Source organism: Polypterus senegalus, chromosome 8 (genome assembly GCF_016835505.1).
Source record: "Polypterus senegalus isolate Bchr_013 chromosome 8, ASM1683550v1, whole genome shotgun sequence".
Taxonomy (NCBI): Eukaryota; Metazoa; Chordata; class Cladistia; order Polypteriformes; family Polypteridae; genus Polypterus; species Polypterus senegalus.
Window position 1 is genome coordinate 163224830 of NC_053161.1, and position 23720 is coordinate 163248549.

Genomic DNA, 23720 nt, shown 5'->3' on the forward strand with positions numbered 1-23720 from the left:
ATGACTGGCCGCGATACTTTATAAAAGCACTCTTACCGACGACGACGATGTCCAAACTTTCTCAGTTAACACTCGGTTTACACTTTTATAGACAGGATAAAGGAGCAATAGGGTTATGACGTCAGAATTTTCTCTCACTGTGTATTTGTACACGTTCTCAGCTCGTATCCTCCCCGACACTTCTCCACACTCAATTGCTTCAGTTCGTTTTTCTCTTTTAGTAATCAAATGTGTAAAGCCCAACTCCTCATTGCTGTTTCAGCAGCCTACCAGTCACCAACTCCTCGATTGTCTTTGAACTGGAAAACGCGTATTGATAAAGGAGAAAGAAAGGCAGGAATCAAAGCGCGTTCTATGCAGAATCTCCACCTCCACAAGTTCAGCGATTCCAGGACAAACCCGAGGCAAGATGCAGAACGTAATGAAGGGGAGGTGGAGGTGGTGTGCCTGGCCGCTTTATAGTAGAAATTGCACTCAAAACGAAAACTGAACTGGAGACGCGGGTACAAATGAATAGCAAAGGTCACAAATGAAGTGGGCTGGTGGACTCCAAAGCACTGCTCGTCATTGATTCAAGTCACAGGTAATAACTCTGAATGAAGTGAATGAAAACTCACAAATCCATAAAGCGGCGTTCCCAAACCTTGAACACTTATATGCTGTCTGTCAGTGATGCCATTTTTTGTTAGATCGTTCACACGTCCGCCTCGGCTCACTTGTAAACATTCGACAATATCCTTTCCCCTTGTGCATTGCCCAATGCAGAGGCAGCACGGCTCCAGTTTCCGTCGCCCTGAATGACGTAACACGACAGTCTGTTACAAGAATATGCATCTCAGGGCGGTTTGCTAAAAAGTTGAATGCAAGGTTAAGAAGAACATTTAAAATGTTGGGAACGCTAGATACGTGAAGTGACAGTACTGCCTCTGTTACGGTAAACAAACCACTCATTTGGTTAAGGCATTAATTGCTTATACACCTGTATAATGTCGCGAAGAAACCAGACGGAGTGACAATAAAACTGAAAATCGAGTCCCTATATGATATGTCGAACTTGAATCACTATACACTTTGCAGCAATAGTGAGCCTTCTTTTTTAAATATAATTTTCGCACAGATTACACTTTAATAGCACCCACGTATATTTACTAGTGATTTTTCTAATCACTCATTAAATAGACTGAACAGACTTCTCGTTTTATGCCATGTGTCCCGTAAATTAAAAATAATCACCAGTTTTAAATCGAATAAATTCCAAAGGGAATAACCTGTTCTCAGCTACCTATTCATCTTTTAAAGAGGAGTTGCAGCGGAAAAGACTGACTGGCACTACACGGGTTAATGTAAACTAGAGCGAGCGACCGCGCGTGCACGTTAACTGAGTTTAACAGGCGCTGTATTTTGCGTCATCAAGAGCGACGATAACTGTTATTAGTGACTTGGCGAGCATTTCGCGTGCTTAAACGTAGGCCTAATTGATTCTTTCTACGCTCTTGCTATCGCATGATCCAGCATTATTCTAGTACACAGAAACAGAAGGTAAGTGATCCCCGTTCTGGTCCTTTTTTTATGGAATAGGAATTGTCATTCGTTTCAGGCATGCTAATGCGACTTCACTAACACTCAAGTGAAGCGAAACAAGGGACTCTGCTCGAGTTAAATGTTCCGCGTCGCGCGTGAATTGTCATTTATTTACATCTGCGCTGCACTTCACGTGCTCGAGTTCCACATCTACTTTAAAGCCCCCAGACACACCTCCTACGATTAATATTCATTCTCAACCACGTACGCATTCAGTCGCTGTCTTCTGGTATTTGCCAAATACTTTCAGCTCTGGAAATAGGTAACTTCACTTTTTTTAAGAGTTGAACAGCTAAACTAACACAGAGTTAATTGAAAGTACTATTATGTTACAATTACATACATCGATAAAAATGCTCATCTGTTGAGTATAACAGGTGTATTTAGATTCTTTCCATTAAACAACATGAGAATTTGTGGTCTCCCCTCGACTTTCTCGTATGTTCAGATATGGGGATGGATATTTGAGGAGTAAACCGCAAGACAATGATTATATTTTATATTATGTACATTAAAGAACCATCAGCAACAAATCAAATTAATAATATCTTCTTCTTTTGGCTATTCCCTTTAGGGGTTGACACATCTTGTTCCATCTGTTCCTGTCTTCGGTATTTTGCTCTGTCACACCCACCACCTTCATGTCCTATCTCACCACATCCATAAACCTTCTCTTAGGCCTTCCATTTTTCCTCTTGCCTGGAAGCTCTATCCTTAACATCCATCTCCCAAAATACCCAGCATCTCTCCTCTGCACATGTCCAAACCAACGCAATCTCGCCTCTCTGACTTTGTGTCCCAACTGTCCAACATGAGCTGATCCTCTAATGTACTCATTTCTAATCCTATCCGTCCTCGTCACACCCAGTGCAAATCTTAGCATCTTTAACTCTGCTACCTCCAGCTCTGTCTCCTGCTTTCTGGTCAGTGCTTCCGTTTTCAACCCCTATAATATAGCTGGTCTCACTGCCGTCCTGTAGACCTTCACTTTTACTCTTGCTGATACCCTTCTGTCACAAATCACTCCTGACACTTTTCTCCACCCATTCCACCTTGCCTGCACTCTTTTTTTCACCTCTCTTCCACAATCCCCATTACTCTGTACTGTTGATCCCAAGTATTTAAACTCATCCACCTTCGCCAACTCTACTCCTTGCATCCTCACCATTCCACTGACCTCCCTTTCATTCACACACATGTATTCTCTCTTCTTCCTACTGACCTTCATTCCTCTCCTTTCTAGAGCATATCTCCACCTCTCCAGGGTCTCCTCAACCTGCTCCCTGCTATCGCTACAGATGTCATCAGCAAACATCATAGTCCACGGGAACTCCTGTCTAATCTTGTCTGTCAACCTGTCCATCACCTGATGTAATCCCACCTCCACCTTGAATGCATCCGTCACTCCTGCCACAGACCTTACCACGGTCACACTTCCCTCGTACATATCCTGTACAACTCTTGTGTACTTCTCTGCCACTCCTGACTTCTTCATAGGATACCACTATGGAATCCATTCCTGGATGGGTTTATCCATTCCTGGGAATTCAGGAATTCTGCATGTCATTCCCGGGAATCTCGGGCTCCCGGGGATGATGCAGTGCACGGGCATCTCACATGTGAACGATTTTAGAACGACCAACACTTATTTTTAATAAAACTACTGTAATATGTTGACACCAATAAAAGACTAACCTTATCTACAAGCAGTTCATGCTGTCATATAAGTACATGTATCTAGTTCAGGGGTGCCCACACTTTTTCGGCTTGCGAGCTACTTTCAAAATGACCAGGTCGAAATGATCTACCTACATTAAAAATGAGATATATAATATAATATAATATAATATAATTGCATAATTTTACTGTGAAATAATGCAAAGAGTACGCGACACGTGTTTCGCCCTAATTCTGGGCTCATCACGCATACACACTCACTGCACCCCCTCTCGGGGATCGAACCTCGGACGTCAGTGTCAGAGGTGAAGCCACGGCGTGTGGTTCTTTATTTGACAGCATGTAAATTGGAGTAATTACATTCATGGCATTTGTAGTCTGAATTACAATCTGATTGTATGGGTGCATGTGGGATAACCAGTGTGTTACAAGAAAAGAAATCTCAGACTGGCCGCCCTGTATGTCAATCAAATGGCAAATGCCATAGGGGGGATATATGATAGACTAACATTTAAAAAAATTTTTTTGAATGCAATGCGATCTACAGGTCGATCGCGATCGAAGTATTGGGCACCCCTGATCTAGTTAGTTGTGGTAATAAGAGCGTAGAAAGCACAACATGTCCAGCGTGCAGTCGTCCAGCCGAGAGCGCACCTTCATGCAGAATAAGCCAGCTGCTGAGAAAGCACGCTCTGCCTTCAGTGAGGTAGGTGGCACAGTAATCAGATACTGATACACTTGTTCTAAACAATGCCTGCGCTTGCCGTTGCTCTGAAACACCGCCATTTCAGCTTTTACTGATGCATCCAGTTTCTTGTCATCATTCTGTGATGACAAGTTTCTTGGCACGGATAATGCAGAAGCAACAGACTGACGAATTGCAATTTCAAGTTGCTGTTCAAAGCTGCTGTCTGACAGATGTCAATGAAGTCTGCCCCGTCCCAGCATTCATGAGCTGCAGAGTGCAGACTCCTCCCATTCTACTGTGCTAAGTCTTAGTGGGAGCCTGGAGACTGACAACTGCCACTTAATTATTTTCAACTATAACTCTGTTATTTCTTGATCGACTTTTACACGCTATATATGCAAGCTTGGCCGTTCCTGGTTTCCCGGGAATTATAGCAGTTTCATTCCTGGGAATGTGGGAATGAAAAATGTCCGGGAATCCCCGGGAGCCCAGGAATGGATTCCCTAAATACCACAGCTCCTCTCGAGGCACCCTGTCATATGCTTTCTCCAGGTCCGCAAAGGCACAGTGCAACTCCTTCTGGCCTTCTTTATACTTCTCCATCAACATCCTCAGAACAAACAACGCATCTGTGGTGCTCTTTCTTGGCATGAAACCATACTGCTGCTCACTAATCATCACCTCTCTTCTTAACCTAGCTTCCACTACTCTTTCCCATAACTTCATGCTGTGGTTCATCAATTTTATTCCCCTATAGTTACTACAGTCCTGCACATACCCCTTATTCTTAAATATCGGCACCAGTACACTTCTTCTCCACTCCTCTGGCATCCTCTCACTTTCCAAGATTCCATTAAACAATCTGGTTAAAAACTCCACTGCAACCTCTGTTAAACACCTCCATTCTTCCACAGGTATGTCATCTGGACCAATGGCCTTTCCATTTTTCATCCTCTTAATAGCTGTCCTTACTTCCTCTTTGCTAATCCATTGCACTTCCTGATTCACTATCTCCACATCATGCAACCTCCTCTCTCTCTCTGGTTTTCTTCATTCATCAGCCTCTCAAAGTACTCTTTCTATCTGCTCAACACACTCTCCTCACTTGTCAGTATGTTTCCATCTTTATCATTTATTACCCTAAACAGCTGCACATCTTTCCCACTCGGTCCCTCTGTCTAGCCAATCGGTACAGGTCCTTTTCTCCCTCCTTAGTGTCCAACCTCTCATACAACTCTCAATACAACTTTTCTTTAGATTTCGCCACCTCTCTTTTCACCTTGCGTCTTATCTCCTTGTATTCTTGTCTACTTTCTGCATCTCTCTGACTTTCCCACTTCTTTTCCATCATCTTCCTTTGTATACTATCCTGTACTTCCCCATTCCACCACCTGGTTTCCTTTTCCTCCTTCCTCTTTCCATATGTCATGCCAAGCACTCTTCTTGCTTTTACCCTTACTACTTCTGCTGTAGTTTCCCAGCTGTCTGGTAACTCTTCACTACCACCCAGTGCCTGTCTCACCTTCTCCCTAAACTCAACCTTGCAGTCTTCCTTTGTCAAATTCCACCATTTGATCCTTGGCTCTGCCCTCACTCTCTTCCTCTTCTTGATCTCCAACATCATTCTACAGATCACCATCCTGTGCTGCTTAACTACATTTTCCCCTGCCACCACTTTGCACTCTTCAATCTCCTTCAGATTGACTCTTCTGCATAGGATGTAATCTACTTGTGTGCATCTTCCTCCACTCTTGTACATAACCCTATGTTCCTCCCTCTTCTTAAAATACGTATTCACCACAGCCATGTCCATCCTTTTGGCAACTATCATCTGACCTTCTTCATTCCTCTCCTTGACACCATACCTACCCATCACCTCCTCATCTCCACTGTTCCCCTCACCAACATGCCTGCTCCAATCACCACTTTCTGTCCCTTGGGCACACTGTTCATCACTTCATCCAACTCACTCCAAAAATCATCTTTCTCCTCCATCGCATACCCAACTTGCGGGGCATATGCACTAACAACATTCATCATCACACTCAAATTTCCAGCTTCCTAATCATTACTCTGTCTGACACTCTTTTCACCTCCAAAACACTCTTGATATAATTAATAATAATAAATTAATAATATATTGAATAATTATTATAAAAGTAAAGTTGAATAAATTGGATTCTGCCACTGCATGAATAAAAGGTAAAGTACCACATCCGGTTAACGAAAATGGAAAAGTTGATAGAAATCTACATTGTGTACCTAATACTTGTATGCAAAATTTGGTTGACCTAAGTGAACGTGTACTCAGGTTATCGGGTTTACACTACACAGACACACAGAATGACATAATTCCTGAAATGTTATTTTCTAACTCAGCGAGGTCTAAAATGTTGAGATTCATCAAAATCTCGAAATGGAATTTTTGGAGGACGCCAATACTTTCCTTGTACTTCGTATACAAGAAAGTAAAAAGTCCAGATTAAATGACAGTATTTCCTTTGTTGTCACTGGAGGATCAGTTTTATGAATTTATAAACACCATCTAAAAATTGTTACGCTTATTTTCCGATATCTTTTAACTGAATTTATAGATAATTAACTGTTTAATGAAAAAGTGTCCAGTGGTGTGATTTGCTTTAATTAAGGAGAAAAAAGGATATAGATAGAGCAATATGCATTTTTAGATTCTCTTATTCAATAGACATTGAAAAAGTAATGGTCAGAATAACAATCACATGTTGTTTCTTATTAATTATCTAGTGAACCACTAAAATCTTGTTAGCCATCATGTCTCATTGGCGATTTGTTCATTGTCCCAGAGGAAAAAGCCTTGTGGAGCATAATTGCATTAGTTAAATAAAAGCCAGCTCATCAAAACTTGTTTGAGTTTTATACATATTTATGGGTGTTTAAATAATTTTATAGACATCTAATAACAGAAACTGTAATCTTTCATCTTTGCAAAGAAAATAAATAAATAAATTGATTATGCAGTTACATTTGCTGGATTAAAGTTCATTGTTTTGAACTAATATTTTTAGTCCACATTTCCATGTCCTTTTTACCTCAATAAATCATCACCTGTCACCGTTATTGACATTATTGAACGTTGCTACCCAAGTGTGAATTGCTGTTTCTCTACTCCAGAGAACTAGAAAATAACATCTGAAATAGCTATATGCCTATAATCTCTCACAATGTGTCATTACATGTGTTGAAAACAATAATAGACAAATCTGGAAACCTATTGGCGCTCCAATTATTTCAGTCTGGTTATAAACTAATATAAACTCACTTGAAATGGAATTACAATGAATTGAAGATTATTGGCTTTTGCAGATTAGTAAGTTTTTTGGGTACCCATCTTACATAAACTTCATGCTACCCCAAGCCATCTTGCACTATGCCTTTTGGATTTTCCATTGTATTAGGAAGACTAAAATCAAAGAAATTAGTGAGACTGGATAACATGTATAGCAAATAGTTTCCTGTTATTTATAAAGTGTGACTGGGCAGATCCAAGTAACAATAGGTCAGTAAGCTTAAAATGCACTATATGTAAAGTAATTGAAGGAATTATTAAGGAAAAGATCAAGCATTACATGGCCAGAGCAATTGCGTTAGTAATCAGTGTGCATGGGTTCAGAAAGGGGAGGTTGTGTTTCACTAATATGGTAGAGGAAACAGCAACTCCCTATGATCAGGAAGGTGCATAAAAAATTATCTTGATTTGTAAATATTTTGATAGGACTTGCATCATTTGGCTGCTTTTCAGACAGATTTATTTACAAACCTCCTATTGTCCTGAGGTGGTTCGTCGTATTGTGGGTGTGGCAACACGCTGTATCAGTAAGGGCTCTCAACCTATTGATGCCTCTGTTATACATGAATAGGGGGGGGGTTGGAGAACATTACGCTGATGAACAAAATGTACGTAATGCTGCTGATGTACTGGATATTTTACTACACCTGCTTACTCAGCAAGCTGTTTGTACATTTTAGTTTTTTGATTTAAAGAGGAAAGTATTCAGCAATGTACAGTACAATCCAGATATTATTAGGTTTCAGGACAACACTGGGGTACTGTTTCTACTTTTAGTGTTGTTTGATTTTTGACGGTTGTGCCATTTTTCCATTCTTGTTGGTCTGTAATCTTTACTCCATAAAGTACCTTATGATGGGTTTTGCTGTTAAGTGTCTGAAATAATGATGGCTTAATTGTTACACCATTAATACTACTTCTTTGTTTCTACAAACTTATCATGGAAAATCAATAAGCATATGTTCAACTTTTACATTAGGCAAATCCAGTGACCTGCTATATAGTACTTTTACTTTTGAACATAGAATGTTTAAGCCAAGTAATGGATGCTAGTGGGCCACAGCTGTGGCAGCTAGTCTTTCTCAAGCCTGTTGGTGCTTTACTTCATATTCTACATTTGTTTTACATTTAATAATGTGACAGGAAAAATGCTGAGTTGCTGTCAACATGCTATAGTGTGATTTCTTTAACCTCTCTGACTTAATGTAAACCTTAACTGGGATAGCACTATAAAAACACACTGAAATATTGTTAGTTCTGTGTGGTTCATTTCTGATGGAATTAAACTCTGTTCTTTCAACAGCCAGGAAGGAGAAGCTGCTTCTTAATGCAATATCAAGATGGAAGTGAAAGAGGAGACGTGTGACAGAAATATCATGGAGATAATGAATGTAACTATCAAGGAGGAGGTGGACTATGAATGGGAGGCAGTCCAGTCCAAACAGGATAGTCCCAATGTTATGAATGAGGATTATGAACTGGTGACTTTGGGCATTAAAGAAGAGACTGAAGAGATGTCTGTCAGCATTGAGACACACAAATATAAAAGTGTGGAAACTGTCGACCTCAAGGTGAGGTGTGAATCATTACCATCTGACACAAAGAGGATTGTGGAAATTAGAACTCGGAATGATCAGCCATCACCTACACATTGGTCTGAACAAAGTAAGTGTAAAATAAAAATATATGTAAGTTTTAGGGTTGAGGGTTTGGGTCTGAAAGGGAGGTTTCATGTATTTTAAGTGAAAGTTGGAAATGTGTTGAAGTTTAAAATTTCATGGTTAAAAGTAGGGACAGTTTTTATTATTATTTTTGTAAATTATGCAAGTGTATTGTAAACAGTTTTTAAATAGCATGAAAGTTGTATTGCATTTATTAATGTTTTTTTAAAGGAGTAGGCTCACGTGTTACATATAATTCACATAAATCTTTAAATGAAGACAACTTCGGGACACGGGTACATTGACACAAAATCACTTTTTTCTTTTCACTCAGCATGAACAGATTTGCACATTTTGTGTTCGAACTTATTTTACATTTAAGAGTTTTCACTAGTTTTATAAAGTGTTTTAACAAACACTATTTTCAAAATCCATACAGCAGGAGGAGTTTTATTCGGTATGCTTGATAAACTGGTTTATTGTCTTCCATGGCAGTGTGAGTTTAAGGGAAGGCCCTGCCATTTTGTAAAAGCTTTGTCTTTTGTATAAAAACTACATCATCCCTCTTGCGTCATGAGCAGTTAAGTACATCTGCCCTTTTTACATTCACTGCCAACCCTCATACAATCCAGGACAGCAGGGTATGGTTGGTCATAGCAGATCAAAAGAGAGTAGATGGAATAAAAGCAGCACAAAGTAGCCAAGAAAAAGTATGCTACATGGCAGCCCTGACCAGAGAGTTCTGTCCATGAATTAAAACAGGCTTGTCAGGTTGCCAACAAAGGGTGAAATTCTGCATTCCATTTGAAATGAGAATTCAGAATTTTTAAGTTCCTAATCGGAATTTTCAACTGGAACATCCCCTTAAGTTGAATTTCATACTCAGAAATTCGTGGCTGGTCTGTCAAGTCTGAGTTTGTCCAATTTCAGATCATGATGTCAATTCCAAATGGTAATGTACACCACAAACTTTAGTGAAAACTGTAGTATGTTACTGTTTGTTAGCACTTCTGTCTATTTGAATCTTATTAACACTAGAATTACCAGAGGCAACGAAAAACTCGTAAATCCAGCCCACCTTAAATCCCTTCACACCTCTCCGTCAACCTCTTTTGTCTTGTAAATGTGTCGATAAGCCCAAGCAGCATGCAGCCTGCTATACCAAAAGGTGAGCCATGAACATTCTTCTTTTCTCAGTTTACCCCGTGCAAGCCTTGTACAGTACATGTGCGTTGATTGCCTCCAAGTCAAGCGTGTTATAGCACACAGCAACCGGCCACCTGCGTGCTCCTGCTCGCACTAAATAAACTCACGCCTTCTGGTGCACGATGTCAGCACAGCACCGGGCAAAAAAGAAAGAGACAAATATATGTGACACTTTGAAGAAATCATTGTATGACCTGAATAGTACCAACCAGAAAACATTGTCCTACTAATGCAATATTATTTGAAAACGAACAGCGTCAGATCAGCTGTAAATGTATGGTATTTGTACAAGTTAGCTTTTTTTTTCACTTTTATTCTATCCACCACGTTCACATGCTCCCTTGCCCCCTTCTGATCTGACTCTAACTAACAGCGCCTGTATAAATTCACATCTGATCCGACACAAATCAAATATATGTTTTTATTGTATAATAGTAACAATAAGAGTAGCTCACTACTCAAAACAGTAAATTTGCGGGGGGAGATGTTTTCAAAGTCACAACCTCTGGATTATATATCAGCGGTTCTAACCGATGCACCACGGAAACTGTCGTATTGTACTTGCACATTTTGTGAAAGTTTTTATTTGGTATTTGGCCATCAGCCATTATACAGTTCATGTCTACATTTTGTTATTTATTGCTAAAACATGGAAAATGTTTCTGTTTTAACAATATGTTCACATAGATTGTTGTAGACACAAAACACAAATCAAATTATTTCCCCTTTACAATTCTGGGTAGCTCACTCCCAGATAATCAATCAAGGAAGGAACTGGGAGAACTTCTTGCCCGTTTTGAGGTGGTGGAGGGTGGTATAGCAAGCTTCTTGGACTTATCGACACGTTTACAAGACAAAAGAGGCTGACAGAGAGGTGTGAAGGGATTTAAGCTGGGCCGTATTTACAAGTTCTTTTGTTGGCCCTGGTAATTCTAGTATTAAATTAGTCGTACACACAGAACTGCCCATCCTTTATCTGTGGACATGTTGCTACAATTTTTGGATATGCAAAATACTGTGTAATGCGTTGTTATCAACTGCTGTCTATTCTGATGGAACAAGTCCTCAAGAATGCAGTAAAATAGTACAAATTACAAAGCAAAATGCAAGTATAGATTCAGATACAGATTTGTTCAGAGTCCTGGAGACCTCAGCCAACAAGAAATCAAACCCAGTCCATTTCACAGCTGAATCAGTGATGGGCCAACCAATCTGATGAAAGGACCCTTCAGCCCAATGATTCCAGTGCTCCTTTATTAGAGTTGGCTTTTCCATAGGCAGGCAAACAACTTCGTAGTAGAGCAGTGGCACCAAGTGCCACATGTAAGTATAGAGAATAGAAACTTCTATTTTAGTACTAATGACTAACCACTGAGGTGCAGTTTGCACAGTTAATTAGCATCTCTACTCAGGGTATGCTAAATTGAAGTCATGAGTCTTTAGCCAGGATTTAAAAGCTGATACTGAAATGGTACCTCTTATAGTAGCAGACAGACCATTCCATAGCTTGAGGGCACTCTAACTAAAAGCTCGACCTCCCACTGTTATTTTATTAACACTAGAATCCCTGAAACCAATGAAAATATTCATAAGGCCGGGCCAGCTTAAATTCCCTCGCCCCCTCCTCATTAGCGTCTTTGTTTTGCAAATGTGTCAATCAGCACAAGCAGCAAGCAGTCTGCTATCCCATCCCCAACCGAGGTAGCTGTCAGAGGCAAAATTCTCACAGCTGATGTCTGTGTATCTGGGAGTTAGGTATCTGAAATTATATAGAGTAAATAATATATTGCTATTTGGAATACATACATTATATGTGTATTCCTTGTCTACAACGATCATTGTAAATGTGGGATCAAAGGAAATGCGAGGCAAAAATGTTTTACACATAACTAAAACAAACTTTTTTCATGTTATAGTAATAATAACAAATGTTGATGTTAAGCATACATATAATGTGTGAAGACTGAAGTCCAAATATCAAATAAACACTTTTCACAAAAGCTCCAGTCTGTACTGGAAACTGAGAGGGACGTCTGCGAGGGCTCGCAGGGCAGATAAGGAGGTGTTTGTTAGAGGAATCTGTGAGCAAGTGAAGCACCATCTATGGTCTAGTGACCCACGTCTTGCTTACAGAGAAATTGAAGCATTACGCACATTTAAATCTGTTCCTCCGAGAGTTACAGTCAGGGCGGCTGATGGAATGGTCCCTATAGATGACACTGCAGTTGTGACCCGCTGGACTGGCTACTTTGAGCAGCTGTTTAAAGCCAATCCACCAGCTAGGATGTTGGATATCTCTTGGTCCATGGTTCTTGAGGGTGATCCTCCAATTAGCTGTGAACCACCCAATCTCACTGAGATTTCACATATGGTGAACCAGCTGAGGGTAGGGAAGGCAGCAGGGATCTGTGGTATCCGGGGTGAACTTGTAAAGCTGTTATCCTGGTATTGCAAGCAATCTTTGCTTCAATTTGGGAGACTGGTGTCATCCCAACTGACTGGAAAATGGGACTTTTCATCCCTATCTGGAAAGGGAAGTGTGATCGCTTGGATTGCAGCAACTACAGGGGGAAAACAGTGCTCATGGTGCTGGGTAAGGTCCTTGCTAGGGTTGTCCTCAATAGGATCTGTAATCACTTGCTCACCTACCAGCAACTGGAGCAGTCTGGTTTTATGCCTAAGAAGTCTACCATCGACCGCATCCTGGCACTGAGGGTTCTCATCGAGCACAGACGCAAGTATCGGCAGAATTTCTTTGAAGCTGTTGTTAATTTTCATAAAGCATTTCACTCAGTTGATTGAGCTGCCCTGTGGGACATCCTCAGACTTTGCAGGATCCCCTAAAGGTTGCTAGATATTATGGCTGGCCTATACAATGGTACTGTGACTGCTGTGCAGAGTGGAGGCAGAAGTTATGCATTTTTCCCTGTTGATTCTGAGGTTTGTTAGGGGTGTGTTTTTGCTCCTACTCTGTTCAATGTTTGCATGGACTGGGTGTTGGACAGGGTCGTGGGGTCCAGCGGGTATGGGGCATCTGTTAGTGAAGAAAGATTCACTGATCTTGACTTTGCTGACAATGGTGTGATCTTTGCAGAGACAATGGAGGCTCTGATTAGGGCTCTCGAGAGACTGAGCGAGGAGTCTGAATGTCTGGACTTGCGAGTGCCCTGGATAAAAACCAAGATCCAGACCTATAATGACCTCTTAGGCATGGATGTCAGCAGTGTTTCTGTCTGCGGAGAGAGTGTCGACCTTGTCGAGAGTTTTACTTACCTTTGCAGTGACATTCATGTCTCTGGTGACTCTTCCTATGAAGTCAGTAGATGGATTGAGATACCATGGGGGTCATGAGTCACTGGAAAGGGGTGTGTGGCGCTCCTGATATCTATGCAACAGGACGAAGGTCCAAGTCTTTAGAGTCCTGGTGCTTCCTGTCTTCCTGTATGGTTGTGAGACATGGACACTATCCAGTGACCTGAGACGAAGACTGGACTCCTTTGGTACTGTGCCTTTTTGGACAATTCTTAGGCACCGCTAGTTTAACATTGTGTTGAATGAGAGGTTGCTCACGGAGACCCGAATGAGGCACATTACCTACATTGTGAGGAAGCGTCAGTTGCAACACTATGGCCATGTGGTGCAATTCGCTGAGGGTGATCCGGCTTGCAGGATGCTGATTGTTAAGGACCCGAGTGGCTGGACCAGGCCAAGGAGACGCCCACGTAACACCTGGCTACTACAGATAGAGGTTCATTTCTGGATGGTGGGACTGGACCACATGTCTGCCTTCGGGGTTGCCAACCAGGATCCTGAACTGATTCTTTGTGTGGTGGATGTGGGAACTCACTGTACCAGTGTATGCTCGTGAACCTGACCTGACCTGAATGGTATCAAACACTATGCTTAAATCTAACAACATAATTACTGTGGAATTACCTAAATCAGATGATGTCAGCATGTCGTTTATAAAACATGTTAGTCCCATTTCTGTATTATGACTTAAACCAGACTTGAATTTCTCAAATACATTATGATGTGTTAGATTAGACTGATTGGTGAATACTTTCTTTAGTATTTTAGAATGAAAGGGTAAATTTGAAATGGTTCTATAATTATTTATTATATGTGGTTCTAGGTCTGACTTTTTCAGTAATGGTTTGATAACTGACACTTTTAGTGCATCACGTACTGCACCATTCAGTAATGAGCTACTGGTAATGCTGAGAATAGGTGCTGCAAGATCATCCATTGTGCTTTATACTAGTTTTTTTGGTGCTGGTTCTAGGAAAGAGTAGTAGGTTTAAGTTTAGAAATTAAAGCTAGGTTGTCCTGTTCAGTTAAAGGATTAAAAATGTAAGGCTAGACAAGGTTTGCCAAGCTAGTATTAGGTTTGTACTGTGTTGCTGAGATCTGGGATCTTTATATTTTCAATTTTTTCATTAAAGCAGTACATAAAGTCTGTACTGCTAATGTCTGTTTTTTTGCACTGTAGTTCTGAATTCCCAATTATTGAATTAGCCACTGCTCTAAGCAGTACACAAAGTCTGAGCGGGCTTTAAAGAGAGCTATTTTATATTTTGAATAACCTCTGCTCATGTAATTCGAAAGACCTGCAGCTTTGTTGTTCTAGATTTATAAGCTCCAGTTTTTGACATTTTAATTTAAGAGCTCTAGTGTGCTCATTAAACCAGAGTGAATTTCTATGTACTATGATATTTTTTCTTTTAAGAGGAGCCACTGCATCCAAAGTGTCTCTCAAGGTCATATTATAATTTAATGTTAGCTGATGTAAATTGTTTTCCACAATTACACTTGACTTACTCAAAATATCTAAACAATTTGAAGCAGAGCTACAATCTAGATGTCACATTATCTTTGTTTTAATCTGTGAATGTATTGGTAAGGGCAGAACCAAATCAAAAATAATTAAGTAGTGATCAAAAATAACTTCATTTAATGGAGTAACATTTACATTTCAACTCTGTAAGTTATAATTAAGTCTAGTATGTGGTTATGATTATGACAATCTGACAAAATCCTTCTGAATTTAACAAATAATTAAAACATTTGCTAAAAGTGTCTGGTTCCACATCAATATATACATTAAAATCCTTCATCAACACTACACGATCATAATTTATTGATAAAAGGTTCCCAAATGCAGCCACGAATAATGAGTTTTAGAAAGAAAGGATACATTTGAAATAGGTATGTAATTACTAAGTGTGTGTGGATCTATCTCTGAACATTACATGACTTTCAAATGATTCTCAGGCTTTTTTTTCTTATTGCTCTGTGCCTGTTTCACCTTCAATAAATTTACTGTCCCTTTTTGGCTACAATATATTCAGTTCAATCCCCTGTCCCTCTATAGAATGCACACGTTGGCCACTCACAAAAACTGCATGGCTTCGCAACACCTGTCTAATGTGACCACTTCCTGGCTTCACTGAGATTTAACTGAAGAGATGTTTTACAAGCTTTTAATTTTATTTAACAATAATGAACTATTTATCTTGATGTCCTAATGACTAAGAATAAAGATAAGAAAGATTGGCAGAGTTGAACCATTTCAGTTTAAACAATCAGAAAATCAAGAAGTGACATGATTGAAATGTTTTAAATTATGAAGGGAATTAGAACAATGGATCCTGGTAGTTACTTAAAATACATTTAATAAGACCATGGGGACATGGATAGAAACTTGTTACGGTTGGATTTCACACAAATGTTAGATTTTCTTCATGAAAAGAACCACATACACTTCGGATAGGTTACCCAAAAAAATGGTAGGCAATTAAAAACTTGAATCAATGCTTATTTGGAAAAAAATAGGTGACCTAGGATTGGTGAGATAATTGGGCTAAATAGCCTGTTATCATCAAAAAATGTTCTGTCAATGTTTTAATGGTCGTCTGCTCTCCTCACTGTTTTTCCATGGCTAACTGATGTAAACTCCAGAGCAATCAGTGTAATACTGTCTGCCTGTGTTGCCATTTTGAAGCACATAGTTTGTACAGATTACACTCTTATTATCACCAATATTGTGCTCAAGATGTTGCTGACTTGCACCATAAATTTGCTTAGTGCTGAACAATAACCATGCTTCGTTTATTTCAATTGTGGTTTGATCTCGGTGTCAAAATAATATATTCAAGTATAGTCGTCAGGTATGAAAGACTCCTTGAATTTCTTCCTATCTGAATTCATAACCTTAAGAGTTTCCCTGCAATATTACATTTGGTGATGCTTCATTTCAGGAGTCAACATTCTGGGCACCCACTGTGTACAGACCTTGCTTATATGTAATAGTTCATGAAGAATCTATTTAACTGAGCCAGAACTAATTTATTTATTTTCTGTTATCTCGTGTTCTATTACTGCTGGGTGGTATACTGGTTCATACCCAAAACAAACCTAAACAACGTTCGGAACGTGGCGCAGCAGGAAACTGTTTAAGGGGGACCTTTTTCACTGCTGCACCGCTAAACAGACATTTAATGGAGTACATGCAGTAGTGGAGGTATTGCGCGGTGAAAATGGACAGAGAACATTCCGAAGCTGTAGCAGACGATAAAGTTGAACATGATGACACAGAACTTTTGCTGGAAAAAGGAGTCACATCTGTTGTCTAGAGATACTTTGGATTTAAAAGGTCGGATGTGGACCATTATGTTCAAATGTGTGAATACTGTTTCTATACTACTGGATAATACTGCAAGTCAAGTTGTACTTGTTTTATTTTTTTCAGTACTGTGTAATGCACCTGGGTACTGTGTAATAGTGTGACGACATGTTGATTTTATTCTTGACACTTATGATGAGAATAAAGTCGTCATGTTGACTTTATTCTCGACATTTCTACTTTATTCTCGCCATTTATGTCGAGATTACAGTTGACATGTTGACTTTATTTTCGTAATTTGTCATTAAGGTAGAACATCGTAAACTAAACTTAATCTTAAAATGAATATTTAATTTACTAGATTTTCTCAAACCCCGTCGTAAGTTATATAGCACGTTAAATGCTTTGTATTAAGTGTTCCCCAAGCCATGTTACTCACTACGTGTTTATCAAACTGATTTCCTCTTGCATTAAGAGGAGGCACAGGCAGCACACAGAATACATTAATTTTATGATATTCCTGCTCCCTGAACATTTAGAATGCTAAGATAAGTACTTGATATAATTTTAATGATGAAATGCATTAAAGCATGTATTAATCATGTGGGGGCATGGTGGCGTGGAGGTTGCACTGCTGCCTCTCCGCAACGGGGCCCCGGGTGTTCCCTGTCTTGGGAATTTGCATGTTTTCCTGGTGGGTTTACTCGGCATGCTTCAGTTTCTTTTCAAAGTCATGTAGGATGTGGGGTTTTGTTCTGCAATATTAAGCCTTCTAGTGTATGTGTTGCTCGTATTCAAACTGCGATGTGCTCCTGTCTCACACACAATGCTTGCTGGGATGGGTGCAATCCTGAATGGATGGCATATTTTAAACGTATAATGAAGATTTTTTTAAAGTTCACTCCATAGTCTAAGTTTATAACTAGTTTTAATTTCACAAAGACGTTTATCATGTGGTGATTGGTTACGTGAAGAAAGAAAAAGGATAGAAACTGGGGGTTTGGTACGTCGGATAGAGACAGCATGCATGCAATAAAGAAAGCCCGCTCAGAAGAACATCCATTGATTTTCATGTTCGTGTCTCTGACCACCAGATCACGAACCCAACATTTTTACACAATAATTAAGCTAAACCTGTGCGATACCCATTCATTCATCCATTTTTTTGAAGCCTCGTCACACCTACCATAAAGTTTACACTGAACGAACACCTGGGGACCCCTTACTACGAGGGAGCAGCACTACCACCACACTACTGTGCATGTTTAATACCTGCTTTAATGCATTTCATCATGAAAATGATATCATGTATTTATCTTAGCATGTCAAATTTTCAGAGAGAAGGAATATCATTAAGTGAATGTATTCTGTGCGGTGATCCCTGCCTGCGCCTCCCCTTAGTGCGGAGGATGCCAGTTTAAGAAGTGCGTAGCGATTGAAAACTGGGTCGGGGAACACTTAACACAAAGCATTTAATGTACTACATTAACTTATGACGGGGTTTGAGAAAATCTAGTAAATCAAACATTGATTTTCGAGTGAAGTTTAGTTTACCACATTCTACTGTACTTTAATGAGAAAATAAACTATGACTTTAATCTCGACATAAATGATGGGAATAAATTGGAAATGTCAACTTTAATCTCGACATAAGCATCAAGATTAAAGTGGAAATGTTGAGAGTAAAGTCAACATGTCGACTTTATTCTCGACATATAGTTTGTTTTTTTTCTTCACTTTTCAACGCTTCCATATGGCTATTCCACAAATAACATTATAAATGCAATTTGCGTTAATGATGGTTCAGTTGGTAAAGATGTCTCACCAAGTTGCATTTGTTTTATTTTATTTTTATTTGGTGAATACTGTGTAATGCACCTGGGCTTGAAGTCTTGAAGTAATAGTATTATTACTATTATTTATTGTTATTATTTATTAGTTTAAATATTATGCAGTTTAATGATGGAAAGTTGTTTAAAAAGTCACTTTAACATGTCAGTGGACAAAGACTGTTAACATTAACAGAAAGTGTACTTGGTTTACAAAAAATATTCACTATTCCTTTTCTAAGACATCTTCAGTGCAGTACAACTTTTGACAAGCACCTCCGGATATTTTACTAAATCTAAATGCCTCTTTGGATGGTTGAAAATATGTTGTCAAAATTTTATCTTAAATTGTTTGCAAATTTTTTCAATAAAAAGGTTCAATATTTTGACTGCAACTGTCAGACAATGTGATTCCATCTCTTCATTAGTGCCACCCCGTTGAAAACTATCACTTTATTGGGCCATACAAACCTGTATTAATACTTATGTGCACATTAAAATTATTTTTTGTACAGTGTATAATTCTGATTACAGTGTAATAGGTTATTCTTAGCCAGTCTTCTGCAGTAATTGCAGTGGAAAATGTGGTTAACATCCACTCATTAATGGGAAAAAATACTGTGATATAGAATTTTGGTCATACCGCCCAGCACTATGTTCTATCATTATTAATTTTCCATTACGGTTCAATCGTTGGTAGAATTATTTTCTTCTCTTGTTAAAGTCAAAGGCCAGACAGAGTTTCAGTCACCTTTGATGTGCATACTGCCACAATGGAATTCTTCAGCTGATTTGATTATGTGGCATATGACAGGCACTGCTGCTAGTATAATGTGACTGCTTAGAAAGAATCTCTGAAGGTGTATCATTCTCTAATATAAAAATTCAGTGACTGCATGATTTTACATTTTTTATGTCCATAGCGAATTTGTTATGAAACAAGACACATGTATTGTGAAGTACAAATGCTATGAACTTGTAATTCCAATACTTTTCTACACAGAAGTTAATATCCACATCCATGTTAAAACTACCATCATGCTGGCCTAGACCTATGGTTCCCAGACTTGATTCCAGGAACACCCTGTGGCGGCAGGGTTTTGTTCCAACCAGATTCACAGTAAGTGGTAACACTTGATCTCATTTAGTTAGCTCTTCTTTTTTCTCTTCTCTTATTCTGCATTCAGAAAAGCACTATTTTTTGCTTTCTCGTTGAAAGCTTAACTCTTTTTTTGTTGTTTTTTCCCTTATTATATGTGGTTTGCTCCCTTCATTGTATCCTAATAGTGACGATTAAAAACAAGCAAAGCAGACACCTGGGCAAACAACACTCAGCAATGAAAGACTGCAACTGCCTCAGCCTCAGCATCAGCCCCACTAGTTAGTCAATAACTGAAAGACAGAATGGAAAAGAGGATGAAAATACATTTAAAAAACACTACAAAAATAAGCGTGTTAATACATTTTAATAAAAATTAAGGCATTATATGTGGATAATTTCTTCATTTAGCCCAAAACACAGAAACTGGGAAATAACACCTCACTTAATTAGGTTAGGAGTCCAATTAAAAACAGAAGTTGGTTGGAACAAAAACCTATAGCCTCAGGGGGTCCCCAGTACTTAGTTTGGGAACCGCTGGCCTAGACCATATCTTTAAAAGAAGCTGTAAATAACACTTTGTTGTGGCCTAATAAGAGCAAAAGTAATCATCTCTTTCATAGTTATTATTGAGAATTTAGTGAATGCCCAATATACAGTATATAGTATATGTGTTTACCAAAATCTTATATGATATTTTATATGTATTTTTGCATATATAATATATTGTATTTCACTAATGTTTGAACATCTTATGCTTTGGGTTTTTATAGAATGTATTTCTTCTGTGTTATTACATTTGTAGCTAGTATATAGTGCACTGAGCCTTGAGCCCCTAAATGGAAGTAAAGTTAATTTAATTCTTAGGTGGTGACAATTTGTAATGCAGAATATAAAATTAAAGTACCAGTGTTGGCACATTGTTGTGAGTTGAATTTATTTTAACAAGAATAAGCTATTCTGTGCTAAACAATATATCCTCTTGGCATATCACTAAACCTTCTATGTTTGCATTTTTCTATTTCTGCAGGTTTACAAGAGAGTGTACCTTCTTTTCCCCAAATATCTCTGCAGTGCAGACCACAACTAACAGAGCGACATGAAAATTCAAAGATGTTAAAATCAGGATCAGAGATTTTGACACCAAACTCTTTGCAGCAGAGTTCTCTGCCTAGTGTAAAGCTAACAAGGACAGATGAAAGGAGCACTCAACAACAGATGCACAATACAAATTTGTCTGAATTATCTGTTTTACAAGAGCCGAGGAAAAAGTTAAAACAAAAATCCAAAGACAATGGTAAGAAAGACAGTTGTACAAAAAAGAAGCCATATTGCTGTTCTGAGTGTGGCAAGCAATTCTCTGCCCATAGTAGTCTTCAAATTCACATAAGAACTCACACTGGGGAGAAACCATACTGCTGTACTGAATGTGGGAAAGAATTCTCACAAATATGTAATCTTCAGAGACACACAAGAATTCACACTGGAGAGAAGCCATATTTCTGCACTGAATGTGGGAAACGATTCACCACCAGTAGTGATCTTCATATTCACACAATAGTTCACACTGGAGAGAAGCCATATTGTTGTTCTGAATGTGGCAAACAATTTTCCAAGAATGCTGATCTTCAGATCCACACAAGAATTCATATTGGGGAGAAGCCGTATTGCTGTTCTGAATGTGGCAAGCAGTTCTCACAAATGGGCACTCTTAAGAGACACACAAAAATTCACACTGGGCAGAAGCCATATTGCTGCTTTGAATGTGGAAAGGAATTCTCCACCAGTGGCAATCTTCAGAGACACACGAGAACTCACACTGGGCATAGGCCGTATTGTTGTACTGAATGTGGAAATCTGTTCTTACAAGTTGACCATCTTAAGATCCATGCAAGAATTCATACTGGAGAGAAGCCATATTGCTGTGCTGAATGTGGCCAACGATTTATTAACAGTAGTAGTCTTCAAACACACTCAAGGATTCATACTGGAGAGAAGCCATATTGCTGTTCTGAATGTGGAAAAAGATTCACCACCAGAGGCAATCTTAATCAACACATTAGAAATCATACTAAAGAGAAGTCCTGATCTACAGCACAAAAAAAAAAAAAAAAAGCTTCTAGGTCCATCTTCACATCTTACTGATTATTGTAATCCCACATGACGTGAAAAATGAGACATTATTGGGAACAAATCTTGTGCTGTACAAAGCAATGGATGCGAAATTAAGGGAATAACAGTAGCAGCAGTACAATAGAAACTTTATGACTAAAAAGTCAGCAGTACAACAGAAACCTTATGACTAAAAAGTGAAGAGTTTTAATAGTAAATAATCAAAGACATTTTGGAGTAATTAACCTGGAGAGAAGTAGTACAGCTATTCTGAATGTGGCAAATGAGTTATTGATAGTGGCGACCTTTAGAGACACAAATTAATTTGACACTGGTAACTGAAGGATATGCCAGCTCAGCAGAAGCAGTTTCAGATTTGAACAGTCTATATACGTTATGTTCCCCTGGCAGATCTGTAATTGGGAAATTGAGAAAATGAAAGAATAATGACCAATGTACTTGATTGCTATTTAGTTTTCCAACTAATAAGATTTTTATTATCTGTGAAAATCTTGAAAGTGTGAGCATCTCCTCCCAACCTATGGCTCTATTCCTCTAATGACAATTTTTAGACTAACATTTCCTAAATCGTAATTTTATTCTAAAGCTTACAACATTCTACAAAGTAAGTACATGAGTGAAATTTTTTGGCATCCAGAAATTGTTTAGACAAAATTGCTACAAACCAATACCAGATGCATCTACTTCCACTTGAAAGAGTAAGGTAATATTTGGGTGTCTAATGGTAGGAGTAGAGGTGAATTTATCCTTTATCTGTATCAAAAGCCTGTTGTGCTTCCTCAATCCATACAAATGTCTTAGCAGATGTTTCAGTCAAAGAATGGAACTGATTAAGGAGATGAAATTTCTAATAAACAATTGACAATAGTTGGCAAAGCCAAACCTGTTTAATTATTTCTGGAGTTTTCCCCTTAAGAATGGTAGTAGTTTTATCAAGATGCATTTCAAGACTAGCTTATCTAGTATAATACCACAAAATCAATGAAAAAAATGCTTCTGTAATTTGGCAAATGATCTGTTTGCCAAGAATCTGGGTAACATCTCTCTTACAATAAGAAAATGCAATTTAATGACCGGACAGCAGATTAAATTATCACCAATGTATGCCAGAACTGTATAACCCAGTAAATCCTGAAAAATGTAATTACGAAAGGCTGTAGGACTGTTGATGAATTTGCCAAACTGTGGGACATTACAAAATATTCTTAATAGCCTGATGTAGTGTTAAAAGTGATATTTCATTTGGCTCAAATGCAAATTAGATTTGCTTTCACATGTAAGATCAAGTTTTACTAAAAACTGTGGAATCTATCATTCGATCAAGAATGGATGGATGGGGCAAATAGATAGGTACAGTGAGCTGTATCTATCTATCCAAGGGGGAATTTTACAATGAACTTTTAATGAGATCAATGGTAATAGGAACTTGATCTTAATTGTAATTTTATTAAGATCCCTGTAATCCATAGGGGCTTTCTTAGAGATTAAAAAAAACATTCAGATAAGACAAAGATCTAGTTAACCCATTAACTATATTCCTGAACATAGTTTTCCACAGCCTTTGTCTTGTGATGAGATAATGGATAAAACCTTCCCTTAAGCAGTCCCACTCCAAACTAATGGCACAATCATATGGATGATGCAGATTTGAAATGAATGACTGTTGTTTACTGAAACTAATTACAAAGTCTGCACATTGACTGAGTGCAAAATTAATATTGGCACAGAAAATGGTCTTACTAAAAGGTTAGTGTAGACAGGTAGAATTCCAGTCACTTCCCGAGCAACAAGCTCTCTTAATAGCTCAGTCTATGTCTTCAAAATGTTTCCTTAACCATGGGTAACCAAAGATCCCCTTAAGTTTAGAGGACTTCAACAAATACAAGGAAATGTAAA

General features: G+C 38.6%; 2 protein-coding genes across 2 annotated transcripts in view; one reads left to right on the forward strand and one right to left on the reverse strand.

The window, feature by feature from the left end:
- LOC120533373 (zinc finger protein 260-like) overlaps positions 1–23720 on the reverse strand; it is an 87488-nt gene that overhangs the window by 22243 nt on the left and 41525 nt on the right. The gene's annotated exons all lie outside the window — the stretch shown is intronic.
- Positions 1405–21806, forward strand: LOC120533286 (gastrula zinc finger protein XlCGF57.1-like). Its single transcript, XM_039760109.1, has 3 exons — positions 1405–1539; positions 8575–8936; positions 20722–21806. The coding sequence occupies exons 2-3, from the start codon at positions 8612–8614 to the stop codon at positions 21777–21779; spliced, it is 1383 nt and encodes a 460-aa protein (XP_039616043.1). The 5' UTR covers positions 1405–1539; positions 8575–8611; the 3' UTR covers positions 21780–21806.